Source organism: Phoca vitulina, unplaced genomic scaffold (assembly GCF_004348235.1).
Source record: "Phoca vitulina isolate PV1807 unplaced genomic scaffold, GSC_HSeal_1.0 scaffold77, whole genome shotgun sequence".
In the NCBI taxonomy this organism is placed as follows: domain Eukaryota; kingdom Metazoa; phylum Chordata; class Mammalia; order Carnivora; family Phocidae; genus Phoca; species Phoca vitulina.
The window spans coordinates 979,833-1,004,955 of NW_022589780.1; the positions used below are offsets into that span (position 1 = coordinate 979,833).

Genomic DNA, 25,123 nt, shown 5'->3' on the forward strand with positions numbered 1-25,123 from the left:
TGCCAGAGTGTAGGGAGTTTTAAATAGGCAGGCTCTGGTCTGCTTGTTAAATGAGACCCGATGCTACTTCCATTAGAACTGAAGAAGCCTTGCAAAACTTTTTGGTCAGTAGTTGAGGTTCATGCAGAGGTGTGTGCTGGCCTTCTGGGGAAGGGGCTTGCTGCACTGGGACTGAGGCACACTTGCCAGAGTAGGGCAGTACCAGCAGAGTGCAGTGGGGGCAAGACCTGGTGTTAGCAGGTTAGGCAGCCAGTGTTGATGCTGTTCTGTTTACTGAAGTTCGTTTATGCCGAGGGGCAGGGGAGGGAAATGGCACCAGCCAGCTCCATTTTCCCTGGAGTGCGGTCTCCATGCTTGCTGTTCTGAGGGAAGCACTCCCAGAAGAGCGAATAATTTCCCCTTGTACATACCAGGCGTTTTTCTGATTGCTCTTTTCACACTGTCTGTCTCCAGGTTGCTTGCCTGCCTGAAGCAGTGCAGTGCACTTTGGACTCTATCCTAGCCAAGTCTGCTGACTATTAAAACTCCAAACTTTAGTGACCTGCTGTGGCAGGGACCTGCTCTTGTCTTCTGGGGGAGGGTCTCGCTGTGCTGGGGCTGATGGAGGTTTGACCCAGAAGGGCAGCTGCGCCACAGTGCAGCGCTGTGGGATTTGGAGCAGAGCAGGCTAAACAGCCAGCACCCTGGTTAGCCGCCCTCAGCAGGTATCTCCGTGCCTGTGCTGAGGGAGAGGGGGAAAGAAATGGCGCCTGCTGGCTCGCTCTTCTGTCCCTGGAGAGGCATCTCTTAGAATGACGCCTCTCACAGATGTGCTCCAAGAAGACCGAACAGTCTCTCCCCGCGCACGCCAGGGGCAATCTTCAGATCACCCTGTCTGCCCCCCAGCGTTGCTTACCTGCCTTCTCTCCAGGAGTAGAGCAGTGCCCTCATGGCTCTATCCCAGCCATGCCCGTGGACCTCTAAAACTCCAGTCTTTGAGCCCCACTGGTGGAAAAACTCACAAAAAATCAGCCCCTCTCATTTTCCTAGCCAATGGCTTTGGGGAAGTGTTCTCCTTGTGCATATCCCTGTGTGCCCCACTGTCCCTCACCTTTCTCTACAACCAGGGCCCCCTCCCCTCCATAGGACCCATGATCCATTTCTCCCTAAAACCACATCTCCGCACTTCCTACCTTCCTCAGTGTGGACTCTTCTCTCCCTCTGGTTGTGCAGTTTGTTCTGCCCGTGCTCAGGTCGATTTCTTGGGTATTCAGAATCATTTGATAGTTATTTAGCTGTGTTCAAGGGATGAGGCAAGCTGCCATCTTAGCTCCCCACCTCTGCTGAATTTTAACGTCCTTTTATGAATTCCAGTGGTGAGCTCCTTGGTGATCCTTATTTTATAGATGGATTTATTCCAGCTGAGAATGTATTGTATGTCCCCAGTTTTTATTAAAAAATTCAGCACTACCTCCATTAGTTATTGGCAAGATTTGAAGATTGGAAGTGATAAAAGTCTCTAAATGTAGAGAATTTAAAATTCTCTAAAAATGTAAAGTTAGCTTTTTTAACCCACAAAACCCCTTATTAGTATATTAATATTAAAAATGCAGGTAGTGAAGATTATAATGGTACAGATTAAACTGATTTTCATAATTACATTATTTCATATAACTTTCAGCTTGGAACTTGGCTGTGCAATGTGGCAGAGACCCAGTGACAATGAGAGAGTTCTTCATCCTCTCTTACAAGGTAAGTCTCTTCTAGTAAGGATCTCACGAATGGACCACAACAAAGATATGACCACTGTGGCTATTTTCAAGGGCTAAATATAAAGTGGTATTGGCTTTTAATCTAGAAACTTTTAGAATACATGTCTAAACAGGAATGACCTAAGGAGCATTTGTTCCCTGTAGGATACAATGTGCAAATATAAAGCAGTTCTCCCCATACCAAAATATTACAACCAACCATCAGGGAGCCTGAAGTTTTACCATAAGAGACTTATTTCTTTGCTTTTGAAGGAATTCAGTCTCCCAGAGTCCTATATTAAAATACAACTCTCTTTAGGAGAGGAATACTCTAAGTTACCAACTAATAAAACATTAGGAAGGGTTATAAATCTGTAGAGTATAGAATAGGTATCTGGGGAAATGAGGAGGTGAAAAGAATGCTAAGAATCTTGGGCCTACTTTATAATTTTTCTTATAGAAGGTTCTGTATGTAAGGATTTGGAAGCTTGTTTTGCAATTATAAGCATTTTTAAATAGTCATTGATCTCCAAGGTAGAGATTAAATGCCAGAAAGGGAAGAATATTAATTAGAGAATAAAAGGAGAGAGGGGCTAAGAATGTCTCTCTTACACATTCAGGAGTACACCGTCTGATATGTTGAGACAGATTAAATGTTAAGAGTTTTAGAACTGGAAAGAACTATAGAGATAATCTAGCATATCTCCCTCATTTTATATACTAGTAACCTGAGACCTAGAGGGATAAGGTGTTTTGAAATGCTATTAATTCAGTGACAGTGATGATTATGGTCACTAAACATCTTGGGAGATTAAGAAATAGTCTTTGAAAGTTTAGGTATAATTGCCATTTAAATTAGGTGAAATAAATTAGTTTTAGTTTGAACATTTGTGATAGCACTAGTAGGGTTCTATGTAAGAATCCCAAGTGGCCTAGAGGTTTATTGTAGTAAAAGCTGGGAGTTTTTCCTAAAGTTAGAGGACAAGGTTTAATGATGAGGTTATGCCTAATAATGCCTGTCAAGATTTGACATTGTCTCTTTCAACCATGACAATATATGTGCTAATTTCAGCTTTATTCAATACAAAGGGGAAATCTATTTGCCAGGGGGAAAATCACTTAGAAATTATAACACAAAGCAAGAAATAAATCACTAGATAGAAATACAGGGCCAAATGACAGTACCTATCACTGGGAAGATAGGAAAATTGCAAAGAAATGAAGCTTTTTATCTCTAGAAAGGTTCTTAAAAACAATGGAAAGTAATATAAAATTAAAACCATAAATCAGTGTTATAGTCTATATCGTTTTTAAGGTGAGGTGTGTTTTCCCAGCTGAATTTTTTCTTTCAGACAGGATGTTGCTGATTTTCATTCTGATTGTTTCTGTTCACCTGGCAGAATTCGCAGTATTCATTGATGTTCTGGTTATTTCTTATCAGCTGTCCCAGTTTTGTCCTTCTGATCAAGTAATTCTGATTGCACAGAAAACATGTTTACTTATGGCAGCTGCAGTTGATCTAGAGCAAGGGAGAAAAGCTTCAACAGCTTTTGAACAGGTAATGTGCAACCTTCAAAGAAAACACAAGAAAGAGTTTAGTGTGCTATTTGGTGTGTTTGCCTTCCCCGATGCAGTTCTTTCTGATTTTCTTTAAAGAACCCTTTCATCCTTTCCAGGAGCATCTTGATTTCAAAGGTTTGTAATGGTTCATTCCTTCCTAAGGAAAGGTCACATTTGGCTTAGCCTCATCTTTTAAAAAGATTGAATATCTCTTCTTTGAAAATGACTCTTCCCGTGGACCACTCTTCCCGAATCTGTTTTTAGATAATTCTTCATCATCTCCCTGCAATCGTATGTGGCCCATAAGAAACAGGTTTCTCTATTTTTTTTCCTTTTACATATTCTCTAAGGAAGAATTCATCTACCTGCACAGCTTCGATAGCCATCTGATTACTTACTTGGATTGTTTTTCTTCACTCTAATTGCATTTGCTTTCTTCGACCCACGCCCTTAAATATTTTATCAGTAACTCAGTTTTAACAACAAAAAGACAGAATTCCTACTTTTGCCTGAATTCCACTCTTAGCTTTGTAAACCTTACCCCTTCTAGAAAATGCCAACATCAACATCTCAGTCTCCCATAGACCAGAGTATTGGTTTGTCTTTAGTTTTCTACTGTCTTTCTTCCAAGCTAAGAAAATGGTCTCCAAGTTGTACCACTAGCATTTTTGGTATGATTTTAAAATCTAGTTCTCTCTGCTTTTTCTCTCTTACCTACACAAAGAAAACTTCCCAATTTCCCATACTTGCCAGCTTTTCTTTCCAAATGGTATAAAATCCTTCTTGCTGTTTATTTCCTTCCTTCTGTTAATTGCTTCTTTCATATGATTCTTCAGATCTGGAACAAACTGTCACCAGATCTCTGCCAACATATTTCCCTTCCTTTCTGTTCCCTTGTTGACTTCAGCTCAAAAAACATTTGAGTATTAAGTACTCTGCTAGGTACTGGAGATAAAGAAGACAAAATCCTTAACCTTGAGGAGTAAAGGGACCTCTTTTTAGAAACCTTTCCATTTTAAAAGAATATGAGAAAAGAATCTATGTGCCCCAGAACAAAAAGAAAAGCAATCATTTTGCTTCTTTTAAAAAGCATGGGTAAATGCAATTTTATTCTCAATAGGGTCTTTTGCTTTACTTAAAAAGAGTAATAGCATCTAGTTTTTGCATGGTGCTTTTAACCTTTTAGAAGTTTTTCCCTTAGGGGCACCTGGGTGACTCAGTCAGTTGAGCATCTGACTTTTTTTTTTTAATCTTTTTTTTAAAATTTTATTATGTTATATTAGTCACCATACAGTACATCATTAGTTTTTGATGTGGTGATCCACGATCCATTGTTTTCGTATAACACCCAGTGCTCCATGCAGTACTTGCCCTCCTTAATACCCATCACCGGGCTAACCGATCCCCCCTCCCCCCTGACTCTTGATTTCAGCTCAGGTCATGATCTCAGGGTTGTGAGATTGAGCCCCACCCCACACTGGGCTCTGTGCTCAGCGGAGAGTCTGCTTGCGATTCTCTCCCACTCCTTCTCCCTGTCCATCTGCTCCTCCCCTCACTCGCACACGCTTTGTCTGTCTCTCTAAAATAGAGAAACAAATCTTTTTTCAAAAAGTTTTTCCCTTACATTGGTAGTCCTGACTTTATTAAATTTTGTATCTCAATGAATAGAGATCAAATTGATGTGAGGGAAGTTTCACAAACTCTTAAGTACAGTCCTTAATTGTTTTGTTTGTTTCCAACAACTGTTCTTTTTTGTGTGTGTTCTTTCTCTTGCAAATGTTAATGGTTTCTAAGAACTCTAACCTAGTAACCCTTCTATAATCTTCTTTGCTTTTGAAAGAATATCTATTTAGGTAATTGAAGATGCATTTCTGCCTTTCACCATCTAAGTCTGGTCCCTGTAAATTAGACCATGGTGTTCTGTCTGTCTCATGAAGACTTGTTGAATTCTCTTCTATTCATCTGCTCCTTGTTCTCTAAATGCTCATTAATTTGAGTATTTCCAAATACTCGATGATGAAGGAATATAGATGGAATGTATAGTTTTATCAACATTGTCTCTACCCTCCTGAGTATGAGTTGGGGGGAAGTGAGGGATGCTTTAAAAAAATATATAGCAGTTATAATATACCATTGTATATATATATACCACATCTTCTTATCCACCCATCTATCAATGGACCCTTGGGTTGCTTCTGTATCTTGGTTATTATAAAATAATGCTGCAGTAAACATAAGGATGCATATATCTTTTTGAATTAGTGTTTTTGTTTTCTTTGGCAAATACCCAGTAGTAGAATTACTGCATCATATGGTATTTCTTTATTTAATTTTTTTTCAACTCCTTACATGTGTGAACAGGCTTATTTATTTCAGGTGAAAATGAAATCTGTACTTAAGTTCAACCAAAAAGTGAAAACATATTAACTAATGCGTGTCGTGTAAGAATCTTACACTGATATGCTTTCAATTTTCCCTTCCATCTTTTGTACTATTGTTATTACACATTTTACTTTTACATATGTTATAAACTCTCAATATATTCTTATTTTTGATTAGGCCGTCAATTTATTTTAAGAGCTATTAAATAGAAGTAAAATGTTCTTTATATTTATGTACATTTTAAGGGCTTCCTTGAATCTTCATTTCTTTTTTTTTTTTAAGATTTTATTTATTTATTTGACAGAGAGAGAGACAGCGAGAGAGGGAACACAAGCAAGGGGAGTGGGAGAGGGAGAAGCAGGCTTCCCGCAGAGCAGGGAGCCCGATGCGGGGCTCGATCCCAGGACCCTGAGATCATGACCTGAGCCGAAGGCAGATGCTTAATGACTGTGCCACCCAGGTGCCCCAAATCTTCATTTCTTTGTTGAGATCCACATTACTGTTTGATATCCTATTCCTTTTGCCTCAAGAACTTTAACATTTTTTTGTAGTGTTGATCTATTGAATTTCCCCAGTCTTTTTCTGAAAAAGCATTTTTCCTTTATTTTTCAAACAGAGTTTTACTGTGTGTAGAATTTAGAGCCATCAGTTCTTTTTTTAATTTTAGCACTTTAAAGATGTCACTCCACTGTTGTTGGGCTTGCACAATTGCTGAGGAGTCTGTTAGCCTCATCTTTGTTCTATATACAGATATCTTATTTTTTCCCATTGACTGTCTATAAGATTTTCTCTTTTCTCTTTGTTTTGTAGCAGTTCGAATATAGTATATCTAGGTTAAAATTTAAAAAAAAATCCTTGCCATTCTCTGAGCGTTTTGCAACTATGGTTTGATGTGTTCCATTAATTTTGAAAAATTCTTTACCACTATCTCTTTGTTTTTTTTCCTGTCCCGTTTATTTCTCTTTTCCTCTTAGGATTCAAATTACACATATAGTAGACTATATGATATTGTCCCACAGGTCTGGTATGTTGTGTTGTTTCTTTTTTTCTCATTTTTTTCAACGTAAATATTAAATATTTAATATGTAAATATTAAACAACATAGTACTGCACAAGCAAGGCACCAAATAAGAAATCAAACAGCAAATCAAAATATGTCTCAAAACCTATGGGATACAGCAAAAGTGGATTTTACAGAGAAATTTATGCTATAAATGCTTGTATTAAGAAAAATGTTCAAATAAACAACTTAACATTACACCACAAGGAACTAGAAAAAGAAGAAACTTAGCTGAAGTTTAGAGGGGAAGGAAATAACAAAGAAAAATCAGAAATTAATAAAATAGAGACCAGAATAAATAATAACATAACACTGAAAGTAATGACCAGGTTTTCCAAAAAAATAAACAAAATTGGCAATGCTTTAACTACATTAACTAAGAAAAAAAAGAGATGACTCAGAAATCAAAATGAGAAATGGAAGAGAAAACAACACAGCAGATAATCACAGAAATACATTAGGATGATAACAGATTACTATAAACAGTTATACACTAACAAATCAGATAACTTAGAAAAGTAAAATCAGATAATTCCTAAAAACGTACAAATTACCAAGATTGAATCATGAATCTTGAATCTAAGAAATAGGAAATCTTCTTAGACCAATAACAAGAGTGAATGTTGAATCAAAAATCTCACAACACAGAAAAGCCCAAGACTACGTGGTTTCCTTGGTGAATTCTACCAAACATTAAAAAAATAATTAATGAACATCTTTATCAAAATCTTACAAATAATGGAACAGAGGGAACACATTCAAAATCATTCTGTGAGGCCAGTATTACCTTGATACCAAAGTAGGATAAAAACAATACAGGAACAAAAAAGTCCAGTTTGTACAATATAAGTATTACTACTCTGGCTTTCTTTTGACATCCATTTGCATGATAAATATTTCTCCACCCCCTCACTTTCAATCTGCAGGTGTCTTTAGGTCTAAAATGAGTCTCTTATTGGCAGCATATAAACGGGTCTTGTTTTTTAATCCGTTCGGACACCCTGTGTCTGTTGATTGGAGCATTTAGTCCATTCACATTCAAAGTAGTTCTTGAGAGAGATGTATTTAATGCTATTTTATAAGTTGTTTTGTCATTGTTCCTGGAGATTTTTCTCTGATCCTTTCTTGTCATTGTCACTTGTAGTGTCTCCTTTGCGCTGAAAGAGTCCCCTTTAATATTTCTTGCAGGGCTGATTTAGTGGTCACAAACTACTTTAGTTTTTGTTTGGGAAACTCTCTCTTCTTCTATTCTGAATGATAGCCTTGCTGGATACATTATTCTTGGCTGTAGATGTTTCCCATACAGCATGTTGAATATATCATGCCACTCTCTTCTGGCTTGCCAAGTTTCTGTTGAGAAATCTCTAGCTAGCTTTATGGGTCTTCCCTTAAGGGCTTCTTTTGTTTTGCTGCTTTTAAGATTTTTTCTTTATCACTATATTTTTCCAGTTTAATTACAGTATGTCTTGGTGTTGGTCTGTTTTTGTTGATTTTGATGGGAGTCCTCTGTGCCTCCTAGATCTCAGTGTCTCCTTCCTTCTGCAGATTAGGGAAGTTTTCTGCTGTTATTTCTTGAAATAAATTTTCTGCCCACATTTCTCTTTCTTCTGGGACTCCTATAATATGAATGTTACACATTTCATGGAGTCACTGAGCCCTAAGTCTATTCTCATGTTGCATAATTCTTCTTCATCTCTTTTGTTCAGCTTCATTATTTTCCATTATTTTATCTTCTAGGTCACTAATTCGTTACTCTGCTTCTTCCAGCAGTTCATTGCATCAAGCCTGTTTTCGATCTTGTTTATTGTACCCTTCATCTCTGATTGATTCTTTTTTAAATCTTTTATCATTGTGCTGAGGGTCTCACTGTTGTCTTCTATTCTTTTCTCAAGCCTAGTGAGTATCCTTATGATTATTGCTTTAAATTCTCTATCGGGGGCAGCTACGTGGCTCAGTCAGTTAAGCAACTGACTCTTGATTTCGGCTCAGGTCATGATCTCGGAGTCATGAGACTGAGTCTCGTGTCAGGCTCTGCACTTAGCAGGGAGTCTGCTTGAGATTTTCTCTCTCCCTCTCCCTCTGCCTTGTCCACCTCCACTGTCTGTCTCTCTCTCCCTCTCTGTAAAATGAATGAATGAATGAATGAATGAATGAATGAATGAATGAATAAATAAATAAATAAATAAATTCTTTATCAGGAACGTTACTTATATCTGTTTCACTTAGATCTATGGCCATGGCCTTATGTTGTTCTTTCATTTGGATAAATTCCTACATCTTGGAATTTTGTCGAAGTCTCTGCTTTCTTCTCTGTGTTAGAAAAGCCAGTTATGTCTCCTGCTCCTGAAAGTAATGTCCTTATGAATAAGAGCTCATGTCATGCCCAGGGCATGGTGCTTCAGGGAGCATCTCTGGTGTGTGCTTTGTGCGCTCTGCTGTTGTGTTTTGCCTGCTCTGTCCTTCAGGCCAGTCCTCTGCAGAGGTTCTCCTTGCCTGTTGTGGGCAGTGTTTGGTCCCTGGCCTGCATCTGGCAAGTTTTAACTAGGTGTGCTGCAGTTTGCTTGTGAAATGAGACCTGACACCAACTCCACCAGGACAGAGGCCCTGCAGAACTCTCTGGTTGGGAGATATGGTGTGGGCAGAGGTTTATGCTGGTCTTTTGGGGGAGGGGCTTGCCATGCTGGGACTGAGGTAGGCTTGACTGAGAAGGGCAGTCCCACCAGAGCACAGGGAGGTGGGGTTTTGTGTAAGCAAGTTAGGCAGCTATTGTCCATGCTGAGCTGCTTCCCTCAGGTGGTTCTGTGTTTATGCTAAGGGGCTGGGGGAGGAAATGGCACCAGCCAGCTCTTTTCTTCTCAGAGAGGCCTGAAGGAATAATCTCCCACTGTATGCCCCAGACATTCTTCAGATCTCTATTTCCATGCTGTCTTACCCCGGTTGTTTGCCTGCCTTCTTTCCAGGAGCAGCACAGTGCCCTCAAGTTTCTATCCCAGCCAAGCCTGCTGACCTTTAAAACTCTAGGCTGTAAGCCCCACTGGTTGCAAGAACTCTATGCCTCTCATTTTCCAAGCCAGTGGCTTTGGGTAAATGTTCTCCTTGTCCATTCCCCTATATGCTCCTCTCTCTTTCTCTTTCTCTCTCTCTCTCTCTCTCTCTCTCTCTCTCACCCTTCTCCATGACCACAGCTCCCTCTCTTCTGAAGCACTTGTGATCTGTTTCTCCCTTAAACCACGTCTCCACACTTCTTACCTTCTTTGATATGGCGTCTTCTCTCCCTTTAGTTGTAGAGTTTGTTCTGTCAGTCTTCAGGTTGATTTCTGGGGTATTTAGGATGATTTGATTGTTATCTAGTTGTGTTCATGGGATGAGATGAGCATGGTGTCCTCCACTCTGCCACCATCTTCCTCTCCCACTCCTATTTTTAATTTTTTGAGCAATAAAAAAGAATGATATCTGATGATTTGTGACAATATGGATGGACCTAGAGTGTATTATGTTAAGTGAAATAAGTCAGACAGAGAAAGGAAGTATAAACCATATGATCTCAGTTATGTGTGGAATCTAAAAAGGAAAACAAAAAAAAAGAAAAAGGAAAAAACAAACAAGCTAACAGACTCTTAAATACAGAGAACAAACTGGTGATTGTCAGAGGGGAAATGGATAGGGTGATGGGCGAAATAGGAAAAGTGAATTAGGAGATACAGATGTCCAGTTATAAAATAAATAATTTGTGGACATGAAAAGTACAGCATAGGGAATATAGTCAATAACATTTTAATAACATTATATGGTGACTGTATGTATTGTGGTGAGCATTGAGTAATGTATAGAATTGGCCAATGAATATGTTATGCAAATGAAACTAATATAACATTGTATGTCAATTATACTTCAATAAAAAATATACAGCCTGGCCCCTGGGTGGCTCAGTCGATTAAGAATCCAACTCTTGATTTCAGCTTAGGTCATGATCTCAGAGTTAGGGGATCAAGCCCCGTGCTCCCACTCTGCACTCAGTGGGGAGTCTGCTTGAGGATTCTCTCCCTCTGCCCCTCCCCCTGCATGCGTGTGCGCTCTCTCTCTGTCTCTAAAATAAATGAACAAATCTTAGAAAAAAAATATCATGGAACACTATATCTAAAACTAATGATGTAATGTATGGGGATTAACATAACAATAAAAAAATTAAAAAAAAAAAGAAAAAGAAAAAAAATATACAACCATTACAATTTATTGAGGAACTACATCTCTTTCCTAAAATGAGTTGGATAAACTGCTGACTAGCCAAATCAGGCTGATGGCCTGTGTTTCTGCAGCCTGAATGTTAAGAATTTTTTTTACATTTGCCAAAGGTTGTAAATGAAAATAAAGAAAAATATGTGAAAGATAGTTTGTGTGGCTGGCAAAGCCTAAAACATTTACTGTTTGGCCTTTTATACAAAAGTGTCCTGACCCCTATCCTAGATTATTTTTTAACAGACTTATTGAGGTATAATTAACATACCTTATGATTCACCCAGTAAAGTATACAATTTAATGGTTTTTAGAATATGTAGATTTGTGCAGCTATCAACACAATGTAATTTTAAAACATTTTCATCACTCTAAAAAGATACCACTTACCTATTAGCAGTCACTCTCTATGCCAACCAGCAGCCCTAGGCAGCCACTAATCTATTTTGTATCTTTATAGATTTGCCTATTCTGGATATTTCATATAAATATTATCATATAACTTAGTCTTTTCTGACTGGCTCCCTTTATAATTTTTCAATAATTTCTAATAGGTTCACCATGTTGTAGTTTGGATCCATTCCTATTGATGGCTGAATGATATTCCATTGTATGAATATACCACATTTTGTTTATCCATTGATGGATATTGAGTTTTTTCGATTTTCAGCTGTTACAAACTGTGATAAACATTCATATACAAATTTTGTGTGGATATGTGTTTTATCTTCCCTTGAGTATATACGGAATTGCTAGGTTTTATAACTCTATGCTTAATCTTTTGAGGAACTACCAGAGTATTTTCCAAAGCAGTGAAACATTTTACATTCCCACCAGCACTAGGCTAGGGTTCCGCTTTCTCCACCTCCTTGTCACCACTTGCTATTATATCCTTTAGATTGTGGCCATGCTGGTGAGTATGAAGTGCTATCTCATTGCAGTTTTGATTTGCATTTTTCTAATAAATGAGGATATCATGACTAATAACAAAAGACATGAACATCTTTTCATGTACTTATTTGGCATTTATATATGTTCTTTGGAAAATGTCTATTCAGGTTTTTTTGCCCATTTTTAGTAGGGTTGTTTGTCATCTTATTATTGAGTTCTAATAGTTGTTTTATATTCTTGGTACTAGACTCTTCTCAGATAACAATTTACAATTATTCTCTTTCATTATGTGGGTTGTCTTTTCCTTTTCTTACCAGTGCCCTTTGAAGCACAAACATTTTTAATTTTGATGATACCCATTTTATTTACTTTGTTGTTGTTGTTGCTTGTGCTTTTGGTGTCAATGTTTAAGACTGTTGCCTAATCAAAGATCATTAAGGTTCATCCCTATGTTTTCTTCTGACGGTTTTACATTTTTACTTGCTACATTCAGGTCTATCCATTTTGAGTTAATTTTTGTGTATGGTATGAGATGATGGGGGTCCAACTTCATTTTTTCCGCATTTGAATATACAGTTGACCTGGGACCGTTTGTTGGACATTTTCCCCATTGAATTATCTTGTCACCCTTGTTGCAAATCAAGTAACCATAAATGAGGAGGATTATTCCTGTTCTGTTGATGTCTATGTCTATCCTTATGGCAAAATCGTACTCTTTTAATTATTATAGCTTTGTAGTAAGTTTTATAATAGAGATGTGTTAGTCTTCCAATTTTGTTCTTCTTTTTCAAAATTGTTTTGGCTATTGTGGGTCTTTCGAATTTCCATATGCATGTTGGGATCAAGTTGTCAATTTCTGCAAAGAAGCCAGCTAGGCTTTTGATAGGAATTGCACTGAACCTGTAGATCAGTTCGGAGAGTATTGTGATCTTAACAGTATTAAGTCTTATTACCCATAAATATGGGATGTCTTTCCCATTCATTTAGGTTTTAATTTCTTTCAGCAATGTTTTGTAGTTTTCAGAGTATATTTTTACTTCTTTCTTTTTTGTAGTCTAGTAGATTTTCCATTTCTGAGTCAGTTTCAGTAGTTTATATTTCTGGAAATGTGTCCATTATAATCTAAGTGATCTAATTTTTTTGGCTTACCATTGTTCATAGTATTCCCTTATAATCATCTTTTTTATTTCTGTAAGTTTGGTAGTTATGGCCCCTCTTTCACTCCTAATATTAGTCATTTGTGTCTTCTTTTTTTTCTTGACCAGTTTATACAACATTTTTTCAATTTTGTTGATCTTTTTCAAGAACCAACTTTGATTTCTTTTATTTTCCTATTATGTTTCTGGTCTCTCTTTCATTAATTCCCACTCTAATCTTTATCATTTTCTTCCTTCTGGTTGCTTAAGTTTTAGTTTGTTTTTCTTCCAGTGTCTTACAGTAGAAGTTTAGCTTAGTGATTTATTTCTTCTTTTTGTAATATCAGCTTTTATAGCTATAAATTTCCCTCTAAGCACTGTGTCTTAAGAGTGAAACACTATAAATTTGAGGGACACATTCAAACCCATAGCATTCCTCCCTTGGCCCCCCAGAATTCATGTCCTTCTCATGCAAAATACATTCATTCCATCTCAACAGCTCCAAATGTCTTAATTCATTCTAGCATTGACTCAAAAGTCTAAGTCCAAAGTTTCATCTAAATATCATCTATCTGGGTACATTTCATCCTGTGGCTAATTGCTCTCCAGCTGTGAACCTGTGAAATCAAACAAGGTATATGCTTCCAAAATACAATGGAGAGACAGGAATAAGATGGATATTCCCATTCAGAAAGGAGAAATAGGAAAAAAACCAAGTTAATGGGTTCAAAGTAAGTCTGAAACCTAATCGGGCAAATAACATTAAACACCAAGGCTTGAGAACAATCCTCCTTGGCTTTGTGTCCCATATTCTGGACCCACTGGGGCTGCAGTTGGGCCCACAAACCTCTAGGCCCCACACACATGGTTCTGCCAGGTGTAGCCCCATGCTGCAGTTCTCACAGGTTAAGGTTCGGGCTGGAGTCCCTCACAGTAGCTGTGCTGCCCTGGGGTGGAAAGCTCCACTAGGTATTGCCCCTAATGGGGGCCTTCTGCAGTAGCCCCACCCCCACAGAGGTTCTTTGGGCTCCAAAGGTTCCTTGGGCATCTTTTGAAATCTAGGTGGAAGCCGCTATGCTCCCAGCTCTTGCACTCTGCATACCGTGAGATCACCAAGCTGATGACTTCCCAAAGTCTGTAACCTGTACGGTCTGGAGGGGCAGCCATAACAGCCTGCACTGCACTTGGAGTGGCTGTGGAACATGGCACCAGAATTTGAGAAGGGGAGCCAAGGAGGTGCGGTGGCACTGGGCAGCTGTGGCTCCTCCTTTGAAATCATTCTGCCCCTTAGGCCCTTGCACTCTAGGGCTTGTGTTGGGAGGCCATTTTAGGGCCAGCCCCAAGAACTCTGAACTGCCTCAGGTCATTCTTCCATTGCTTTGGACAGTAGGTACTAACTTTTGTTTCGATGGCTGGCCAGTCTCCCCATTGTCTTGGTGTGAATAGCTCCTAGCTTCTGTTGAGATGGTTGAGCCACAGCATTCTCCTTATCAAATTCAGCCATACCTTTAGTGTTCTGTCTTAAACTAGCTTTCTTATTTCTTTCAATATTGATAGGCTGAAAATTTTCCAAATTTTTAAATTGTGCTTCCTTTTTTAAAAAAAGATTTTATTTGAGAGCGTGCGAGAGAGCGAGCAACAGCGGGTGGGGAGGCAAAGGGAGAGGGAGAAGCAGCATCTCCACTGAGCAGGGATCCCGATGCAGGGCTTGATGTGGGGCTCAATCCCAGGACCCTGGGATCAACCTGAGCAGAAAGCAGATGCTTAATGGACTGAACCACCCAGGCACCCCTGTGCTTTCTTTTTGATTAGCATTTCCACCTTTAAATCATTTCTCTCTTCTTATATTTTACTGTAAGCATTCAAGAGAAACTAGGCCACTTCTTCAGCACTTTGCTTAGAAATTTCTTTAGCCAAATATCCAATTTCACCACCAACAAATATTACCTTCTGTAAAATACTAGGACATAAACACAATCCCACCAAGCTCTTTGCTATTTTATAACACGGATGGCCTTTCCTCCAATTTCCGTTGTTCCTCATTCCTCATCAGAATGACCTTCAGTGTCCATATTTATACCAACACTCTCTTCACAGTATTCTCAAATTATTCTCCAAGATGATCTCTGCAGCTCTTCTCTTCTCTTTCTCGGTCCTCATGTAACCGGGGCACAGGGATGCAAGAGCACCTGGCTCTGGGGGTCCCAGACACACCAGGTTTGGCCATTCGCCGTTGACAAGATCCAAAGGCAGAGAGGTGATTGGTGGTGAAACAATAAAGGAATTTATTTCAGTGAGGCCAACGGCGGGGAGACAGCAGACTAGCATCTCAAAGACTCTCGCTGAAGTGCTGAAAATAATTCTAGATTTATACAGGGAAAACATGGGACAAAGGTCAGTAGGTACATGAAGATACAGTCACTGTCTTGGGGTCAGTCACATGGGGTCTTGCTGGCTCAGGGCAGTCCTTATTGCTTGAGAGGGTAGTTTGGTTCCCATCATGGGATGCTTTGCCCACAGGGTCTTTTGCCTGAGTTAAGAGATAAGCCAAAAAGAAGAACTTTACCAATTAGAAAGTATAGACTGAGGTAAAAAATGGAGGTAGCTGAAGTCCTCTTTCAAATATGAGAATTGGGCTTAACCATTCATTCACAGCAATGTAGATTTTTTCTAGCTCACACCTCCAAACTCTTCCAGCTTCTGCCCATTACACAGTTCCAAAACTGCTTCCATGTTTTCAGGTATTTGTTACAGAAGCACCCCACTCTCAGTGCCAGTTTTCTGTCTTAGTTCATTCAGGTTTCTATAACTAAAACACCACAGACTGGGAAGCTTATAAACAACAGAAATTTATTTCTCACAGTTCTTGAGGCTAGAAGTCCAAGATCAAGGTACTAGCATGGTTGTGTTCTCTCGTGAGGGCCCTCTTCCTGGTTCATAGTTTGCACCTTCTTACTGTGTCTTCACATGGTAGAAAGGGCTAAGGATCTCTCTAGAGCCTCTTATAAAGGGCACAGATCCCATTTATGAGGGCTCTACCTTTGTGACTTTAGCACCTCCTAAAGGCCCCACCTACTAATACCTGCACCTTTGAGGTTTAAGATTTCAACATATGAACTGGTTGAGGGGTACACATTCAGACCATAGCATACTGCTTGAGCAGCATCCCATAAGTTTTGGTATGTTGTGTTTTCTTTTCATTCATCTCAGATTTTTTTTTAATTTTCATTGTGATTTCTTCTTTAACCCATTGTTTATTTAGTAATCTCTTATTTAATATCCACATATTTGTGAATTTCCCAAACTTTAGTATCTTATTGATTTCTAAGGTTATTCCACTATGGTCAGAGTACATAGTTTGTGTGATTTCATGTTATTTTAACTTTATTTGAAGTTTGTGTTGCAGCCTAGCATATGGTGTATCCTGGAGAAAGTGCCATGTGTGCTTGAGAAGAATTTGTGTGCTTCTTGGGTTGGTGGAGTGGTCTTTGGATACCTGTTAGGTATAAAAAACAGTGGCTTTATACAATTGCTTTTTAAAACAATTGAGAGAAGAAAGAAGAAATATATATTTATACACTCTTTTATAATTACATAATTATTACATAATTGCTTTAACCAGTGCATTTTTTTCCATTTGGATTCACATTACTATCTGGTGTCATTTGTTTTCAGCCTGAAGAACTTCTCTTAGCATTTTTATAAAATGGTTCTGCTAGCAATAAATTCTATCAGCTTTTGTTTAGCTGGAATTTTTTTTTTTGCTTTTTGCTTTTAGTTCTGAAAGATTGTTTTGCTGGATATTAGATTGTTGGTTAACTGTTATTTTCTTTCATCATATTGAATAGGTTATCCCACTGCCTTCTTTATTGAGATTCTATATTTGCTGAGACATTTTCATCAAATCTTTGTTAAAGTGTGATTTCCCTTTGTTGTTTGAACATATTTTAAATAGCTGCTTTGAAATCTTTGTCTGCTAAGTTCAGCATCTGGACCCATTTTTCAGTCAATTCCTGTTGCCTGCTTTTTTCCTGCATTTGGGTTATATTTTACCATTTCTTCGCATATCTCACAATTTTCTGTTGAAAACTGGATGTTATAGATAATATATTGAAGCATCTTTGAATACTCATTCCCCTCTGTGGTTTGTTGTTGTTAATACTTGCTTGTTTATTGGTTTAGTGACTTGGCTGGGCTAGTTCAGTGAAGTCTATTTCCCTCAGCTGTAAAGAAGTGTACAGCTTCAGATATCACTCCTTAGAGGTCACCATCTTTGCCTGTGGAGTCGCCCTGGCCCCTCCTCTACAAAGGGATGAAAGTGGTTTTAGCAGGGTTATTTTTATAATTTCTCTTTCCTTGATATCCTTGTTAACTTTAGAATGGTCTTTTGTTGGTATTAACCCAGATGTTAGTCTTGACTAATTACTAGGGTGGTTGCTTTGTGTGTGGGGGGCAGGGGGCAAGTGAGTGTGTGTGTGTGTGTGCGCGCGCGCATGCGCGCACATGTGCATGTGTGTATTTAAAAATGCTTTTTGGCATTAATTGTTCCATAGCTTGATACAATTAATGTGAGGCCCCTTTGAAAAGTGGTAGGGGTCTTAGTTTTCTCTTACCCTGGTTCCCTCTGTAAACATCCGGCTGGTCTTCTGTTTTGCATGTTGATATCATTGATCTATCAGACACTTTTTAAGTACTCAACTCCAGAATCTCCTTTTTTTTTGTAGTAGCCTTAGACTTGAACTTCCCCAAGCTGTGTTCCAATTAAAGTCAGTCCTCTTAGGCAGAGATACAGAGCTCACTCTCTAATGAGCTGCTGCTTCTCCTCCTGAGAAGTTTTGTACCACTGTTTTGGAGCTGGAGGTGGGGGCGTGGCACATTTCTGTCAGAGTGATAGTCCAGCTCTATGAGTAAGGGGCTGGGCAAGAGTCATAGTCCCTGGCATTCTGAGCTTGCCTCTCCCAGCATGGAAACTCTGTCCTATAAGCAAGCTGTACTGAGGGCAATTGAGACCCAGTAATTGCAATTTTCCGTGCCTGGTTATAGGGACTGGGTAGAGGAAGAGAGCTCCGGGCCTCTCATTTGTGCATGTTTATAATAGAGCTCCTATAATACAGACCTGGGGGAGGAGGATGAGAGGTGCTGGCAGCATGCCCCTTCTGGAAATCCCTAGCCTAGAAGCTGAGAATAGAGGGAGCCCCATCTTCTTGGTCACACCCACCTAAAGTAGCACTCACACTGAACTGGGGGTGGTTTGTGAGCAGATCAGGTTCAACTATCATGGGTGTTTACTGTCTTACTGAGACGTAGTAGATTTCCTGGAATAGATGTTTCTTCATTTTCTTTTTACCCTTTGGGCAATTTTCTGAGACTTTACATGTTTGTGTTTTATAATTCACCAGTTATGGTTGTTTTGCTAGGGAGAGGGTCCATGGAACTCTTCATACCACCATTCTAGAAGTGCTACTCTTCTGTCCTAGATTATTAAAATTGATAGTGCTCACGATTTTCTGTTGAATTCTCATTTTCTGGGACATTAAGAAAAATACAAATGGGGCACCTGGGTGGCTCAGTTGGTTAAGCGTCTGCCTTTGGCTCAGGTCATGATCCCCGGGTCCTGGGATTGAGCCCCGTGTCTGGCTCGCTGCTCAGCAGGGAGTCTGCTGCTTCTCCCTCTGCCGCTCTCCCCTGCTTGTGCTTTCTCTCTCTAAATAAATAAATAAATAAATAAATAAAATCTTAAAAGAAAAATACAAATAGAGGTTAATATTTTTATATAAATTATAAAATGTTCAGTTTAAACTGTAATTTTTCTGTCATTTTATTTTTAACTGCTTTTAATGAATATGATATATTATTTTAATTTGCTTAAAGTTTTGTCTGGTTGAGACTAATTTTCTTATTGCATTGTTGCCAAATAGACCAAGTTACTGAATCGTGCCCGTGAGCAGATCTATAAATGCAAAGAAATCTGGAATCTCCTGAAAGAAACAGGTACAGTGGGAACTGGGAGTTTGGTAATACAGTTATGAAAGGCATTTCATGTCTGAATACTCAGTCTATATCGCCAGAAATTTGTGCCACTTCAGTACTTGATAACCAGTCAAATGATTATTTGAGGACTAATTTTTCTCTACTATATGTCTGTACTTTGACTCACTGACACACTGCTTGGAGTAAGAATATTTTTTACTTTGTTTTTTATGGAAGTATAGTATTAAGTATAAAAATAAGATCATTATTGTTCAGTATGACATTATTGCCCTTAGGTCACTAGATTTCATGTCTAATTTAATCAAGCTCTAATTCTGAGTAAATGTAGGCTACAGAGCATTCCAAACCATAATCATATCAGATACTGTTAACATTTTATTATGAAATAATCAAAATAGTAGTAAACCTTTTAAAATTATATAGTAACTTGCTACTGTTTCTTCATTAAGGATGGTATTGGCTTTTAGGTTTCAGCATACTTTTTTATGTATTGTCCATCTGTTCCTATTTTAGTTAGAATTTTAAAGAATCAATATTGAATTGGATTACATGCCTTTTCAGCTTCTGTAGAGATAATCATATGGTTTTTCTCTTTTAAAGTATTAATATATTGAATTAAAGTAGTAGATTTCTAAAATTAAGTCATCATTGCATTTCTGGAATAAAGCCTACTTGATCATGGTGTGTTATTATAATTGTTGATGAATTTGGTTTCCTAAAATTTAGAAATTATTGGTTTGTTTTTTTCCTTTTGTGTATATGTGATATCTTTGATGGATTTTGATATTGAACTATAGGAATTATAAAGAAGAACATAAACATAAAATTTAATTCACCTTTCTCAATCTATGATAGCCATTTAAAGGAATAAAGACAAAAAGGATAGAGAATACCTAAATAACATTTATAGAAGATTTAATAGAAACATACACTATAGCCTGAAAATAGAAAATTCATCTTCTGTTATGTGCCCTTTGAGCATTTACAAAATTGTTCACAAGGAAAACCTGAATAAATTCCAAGGCATAAAAATAAAACAATGTTATCTGATCACAATGCAATAAAAAAAGGAATTGATGGAATCAGGACAAAACCCTTAACCACTTGGACATTTTAAAACACAGAAACTACAAAATAGCTAGAAAATAATGATCTTGAAAATATAACAGAATCTAAAGTGCTAAAGCAGTTCTCAGAGCAAAATTCATAGCTTCGGAGCGCCTGGGTGGCTCAGTGATTAAGCATCTGCCTTCGGCTCAGGTCATGATCCCAGGGTCCTGGGATCGAGCCCCACATTGGGCTCCCTGCTCAGCAGGAAGCCTGCTTCTCCCTCTCCCACTCCCCCTGCTTGTGTTCCCTCTCTTGCTGTCTCTCTCTCTCTCAAATAAATAAAATCTTTTAAAAAAAAATTCATAGCTTCAATGACTTTTATTTAAAAAGTATGTCAGAATGCTGTCCACTGAAAAATCAGTTTCTTCATTCTAGGAACATAGCTGGGCTACATATATATATCTGCATCTCTATCTAGATGTCATTACAGAATTGAAAATTAAAACAATGAGATACTACTACATACATATTAGAATCGCAAAAATCTAAAACACTGACACCACCAAATGCTGGCAAGTATGTGGAGCTATAGGAAACTCTTATTCATTGCTGGCAGGAATGCAAAATGGTATTATAGACACTTGGAAGACAATTTGGTACTTTGTTGTAAAACTCTTACTATACATTCCAGCAACTGTACTTTTTGGTATTTACCCAAATAAGTTGGAAACTTATGTCCATGCAAAGACCTGCAGGTGGATGTTTATAGAAGCTTTATTCATAATTGCTTAATTCCAAAACTTGGAATCAGCCAAGATATCCTTCAGTAGGTGAATGGATAAATAAACTGCGGTATGTCCAAACAATGAAATATTAGTCAGAGATAAGAAGAAATGAGCTATCAAGCCATGAAAAGTCATGGAGGAATCTTTTTTTAAAAGATTTATTTATTTGAGAGAGAGGGAGAGTGGAGGGAGGGGCAGAGGGAGAGAGAGAATCCTGAAGCAGACTCCCCACTGAGCATGGAGCCCAATGTGGGGCTGGATCTAGGACCCCAAGATCATGACCTGAGCCAAAATCAAGAGTCAGCCACTTAACCTGCTAAGCCACCCAGGCACCCCATGGAGGAATCTTAAATGCATATTATTAAGTGAAAGAAACCAATCTGAAAAGGCTACATACCACATGATTCCGACTATATGATATTCCAGAAAAGTCAAAACTGTGGAGAAAATAAAAGGATCACTGGTTGACAGAGGTTAGTTGGGGAGGAAAGGATGAATAGACAGAACATAGAGAATTTTTAGGGCAGTGAAACTATTCTGCATGATACTACAGTGGTAGATACCTGTCATTATATATTTGTCAAAACCCATAAAACATACAACATCAGGAGTGAACCCTAATGTAGCTATGGACTTTGGGTGAAAATGATGTGTCACTGCAGGTTCACTGATTGTAACAAATGTAGCACTATGGCATGGAATGTTCAGTAGTGGGGGATGTTCTTTGAGGGGGGTGGGTTTGGTATATGTGGGAACTTTGTATTCTCCACCCAATTTTGCTATGAATTTAAACCTTCTTTAAAGAATGCCTATTATCGGGCGCCTGGGTGGCTCAGTTGGTTAAGCGACTGCCTTCGGCTCAGGTCATGATCCTGGAGTCCCTGGATCGAGTCCCGCATCGGGCTCCCTGCTCGGCAGGGAGTCTGCTTCTCCCTCTGACCCTCCCCCCTCTCATGCTCTCTCTCTCATTCTCTCTCTCTCAAATAAATAAATAAAATCTTTAAAAAAAAAAAAAAAAAAAAAAAAATAAAGAATGCCTATTATCAAAAGGACAAGAGATAAAAGTGCTGAAGAGGATGTGGAGAAAAGAGAACCCTTGGCACATTGGTGGGAATGTATAGTTGATAACAGCCACTATGGAAAACCGTTACGGAGGTTCCTCAAAAAATTAAAAATAGAATGATCTAGAAATTTTACTTATGGGTATATATCCAAAGGAAATGATATCACTAACTCAAAGAGATATCTGCACCCCCATATTCATTGCAACATTATTCACAGTTGGCAAGTCAAGGAAATAATCTAATGTCCATCAAAAGATGAATGGATGAAGAAAATGTGATATGTATATGTCAATATGTATATACAATGAAACATTCAGCCTTAAAAAAGAAGGAAATCCTGCTGCTTACAATGACCTGAATGAACCTAGAGGGCATTATGCTAAATGAAATAAGTCAGAGAACTGTTTTTGAACAATTGTTTTTATTTCATTATTTCAGTTTTCTTCCTTGGGGACTTCGTATGTTTGGATCTCCTTTGCCTGTCTTCCAAATGTATCATTTTCTCTCTTTTAGAGTTTTAATTTCCATTTTTATTTTTTTAAACACATGTCAAAGATTGTATTTAACTCATTAATTAATAAAGGAACCACTGAGATGTTACAGGTGGTTCAAAGAAGAATTAGAAGACACACACAGGCAATTAGGAAGTGAATTTACAAGTATATGCAAAATTGAATTGTGTGTGTGTTTTGTTATCTTTTGCTATTCCAAAGCTAGGATACCAGAGCCAAGAAACCCTCTCTACCAGATTTCACCTGTAGCACCTATAATTTAGAGGAAAGTCATCTTTTCTCAAGGTCCCTGAAATTTACTGAAGGTTCCTGACCTCTTAGAAAGTGAACTCCCTACAACATTTATACTGGGACCCTGTAAATCAGGTACCAGGATAACTCCCTGAGGGGATTGTGTAGGCATGTGCTCCATAAAGTTGAGGTAAGTTCAACCTTATACCTTAAGTTTATCTTATCATACCTGATTAAATGGCTGTCATTCTCAAGTATGATACTCCATGTAAGGCCTTGGTTGCACAATCAATTTGTCCATTTATATCTTGGTTTTAAAAAGAGGACAACAGAATTGATTTTTAGGTTTTGATGCTGTAGTATATAAGACTAAACAGAATAGCAGATCTTGAGTACATTTATTATTTTTTTAATTTAAGTTTTTATTTTAATTCCAGGTAGTTAACATAACTAGTTTCAGATGTACAATATAGTAATTCAGTAGTTCCATACATCACTCTGTTTTCATCATGACATGTGCACTCTTTAATCCCCATCACCTATTTAACCCATCACCCCACTACCCTCCCCTCTCGTAACCATTAGATTGTTCTCATAGAGTCTGTTTCTTGCTTTATCTCTCTCTTTTTTCCCTTTTCTTCTGTGTTTTGTTTCTTATGTTCCACATATGAGTGAAGTCATATGGTATTTGTCTTACAGTTCTGTTGTATAAAAATCTGGAGTACTCAAGCTTAAACCTAATCTCCTGTCAAGTCTCTGTAACCATGATAAAAAATGTAAAAACATATAAACTAATAAACTATTATTTAAAAGGTAAAAGAAAGGACAGATTCTTATACAACCAATATATAACTATATTGCTATGAAAAGTAGGGAGACTTAATAAAAGTTTCTGAATTCAGAAGGATGGGTAAGATAGGGAGGAGGTGAATGAGAACCATATTATTTTAAAATATTTTAATTTAGTTTACAGAAGCAGTGTCTACTAAATTGTTTTGAGTTACAAATAATTTTCAGAGAAAGAGGATTTTCTCATATAATCAGAAAATGGAACATTAAAACAACATCAGCAATATTCCAAATACATAACCACAATAAAATTTCCCTCATCAGTTTATTCAGTCCTGTGTAATTGATGTTCTGCTGAATCTTGGGTCAGTAATCTGCTTTTATAAACTGTACGCTTTTAGACTAGAAAAAAACCTGCACTGGTATGGTCTCAAAGTTGTCTATTCAGTGTCAACTCAGAAACCTGTAATCAGGAGTATCATCTTCTTTTTTTTTTAAGATTTTATTTATTTATTTGACAGAGAGAGACACAGCGAGAGAGGGAACACAGCAGGGGAAGTGGGAGAGGGAGAAGCAGGCTTCCTGCGGAGCAGGGAGCCCGATGTGGGACTCGATCCCAGGACCCTGGGATCATGACCTGAGCCGAAGGCAGACGCTAAACGACTGAGCCACCCAGGTGCCCCCAGGAGTATCTTCTGACATGTCAACAGTTTGAAGTACCTGGTATAGTCCTTTTCTGTGAGGCTCTGAGACTGTCCTTTGTTAAATACACAAACTCTTCCCTGTCACTTATAGCAGAGTCTTCAGGCAAACATCGGAGTAAAACAGAAACTGTCTGTACATTACAGAGATTTAATGACTGTGGTTAATTTAGTAAGGTAACCAGTAATACCAGAATGGAAGGAAGGTAAAATTCTCTGGTGGGGTGCATTATATAACTATGTCATAACAGTTTTTAACTGTGATTATATATATATAAAACATAAAATTTGCCATTTTAGCCATTTATGTGTAGAGTTCAGTGGCATTAATTACATTTACAATGTTGTGAAACTTTCATTACTATCTATTTCCAAAACTTTTTCATCACCCCTAACAAACTCTGTACCTATTAAGAAAAATAACTCTGTATCCCCCTTTCTCCCAGCCCCTGGTAACTTGTAATGGTACTATCTAGATATAAGTGGAATCATACAATATTTGTCCTTTTGTAACTGGCTTATTTCACTTAGCATAATGTTTTTAAAGTTCACCCATGTTGCGACAAATCAGTACTTGCATTCTTTTTTATGGCTGAAAATATTCCATTATATGGATATGCTACATTTTGTTCATCTGTTCATCTGTTGATCGACACTTGGGTTGTTTTCATCTTTGGCTACTGTGAATAATGCTGGTGTGAACATTGGTGCACAAGTATCTGCTTGAGTCCCTGCTTTCAATGTTTTGGGTCTATATCTAGAAGTGGAATTGCTGGGTCATAGGATAACATAATGTTTAACTTTTTGCAGAATTGCCAAACTGTTTTCCACAGCAGCCTCACCATTCTCCATTCCCACAAGCACTGAGTGAGAGTTCTAATTTCTTTACTTCCTTGCCACCACTTTACTATTAATGTGTTTTGGATTACAGCCATTCTATTGAGTATGAAGTGATATCTCATTGTGGTTTTATTTGCATTTCTCTAATGAGTAATGATGTGGAATGAC

General features: G+C 38.0%; 1 protein-coding gene across 1 annotated transcript in view; it reads left to right on the top strand.

The window, feature by feature from the left end:
- The window catches only part of TEX11 (testis expressed 11), a 299,352-nt gene that overhangs the window by 222,043 nt on the left and 52,186 nt on the right, over nucleotides 1-25,123 (top strand). Inside the window, exons 23-25 of the mRNA XM_032393867.1 lie at nucleotides 1,661-1,731; nucleotides 3,172-3,288; nucleotides 18,911-18,983. Of these exons, the coding sequence (XP_032249758.1) occupies nucleotides 1,661-1,731; nucleotides 3,172-3,288; nucleotides 18,911-18,983 (261 nt within the window). The remainder of the gene's footprint in view (nucleotides 1-1,660; nucleotides 1,732-3,171; nucleotides 3,289-18,910; nucleotides 18,984-25,123) is intronic.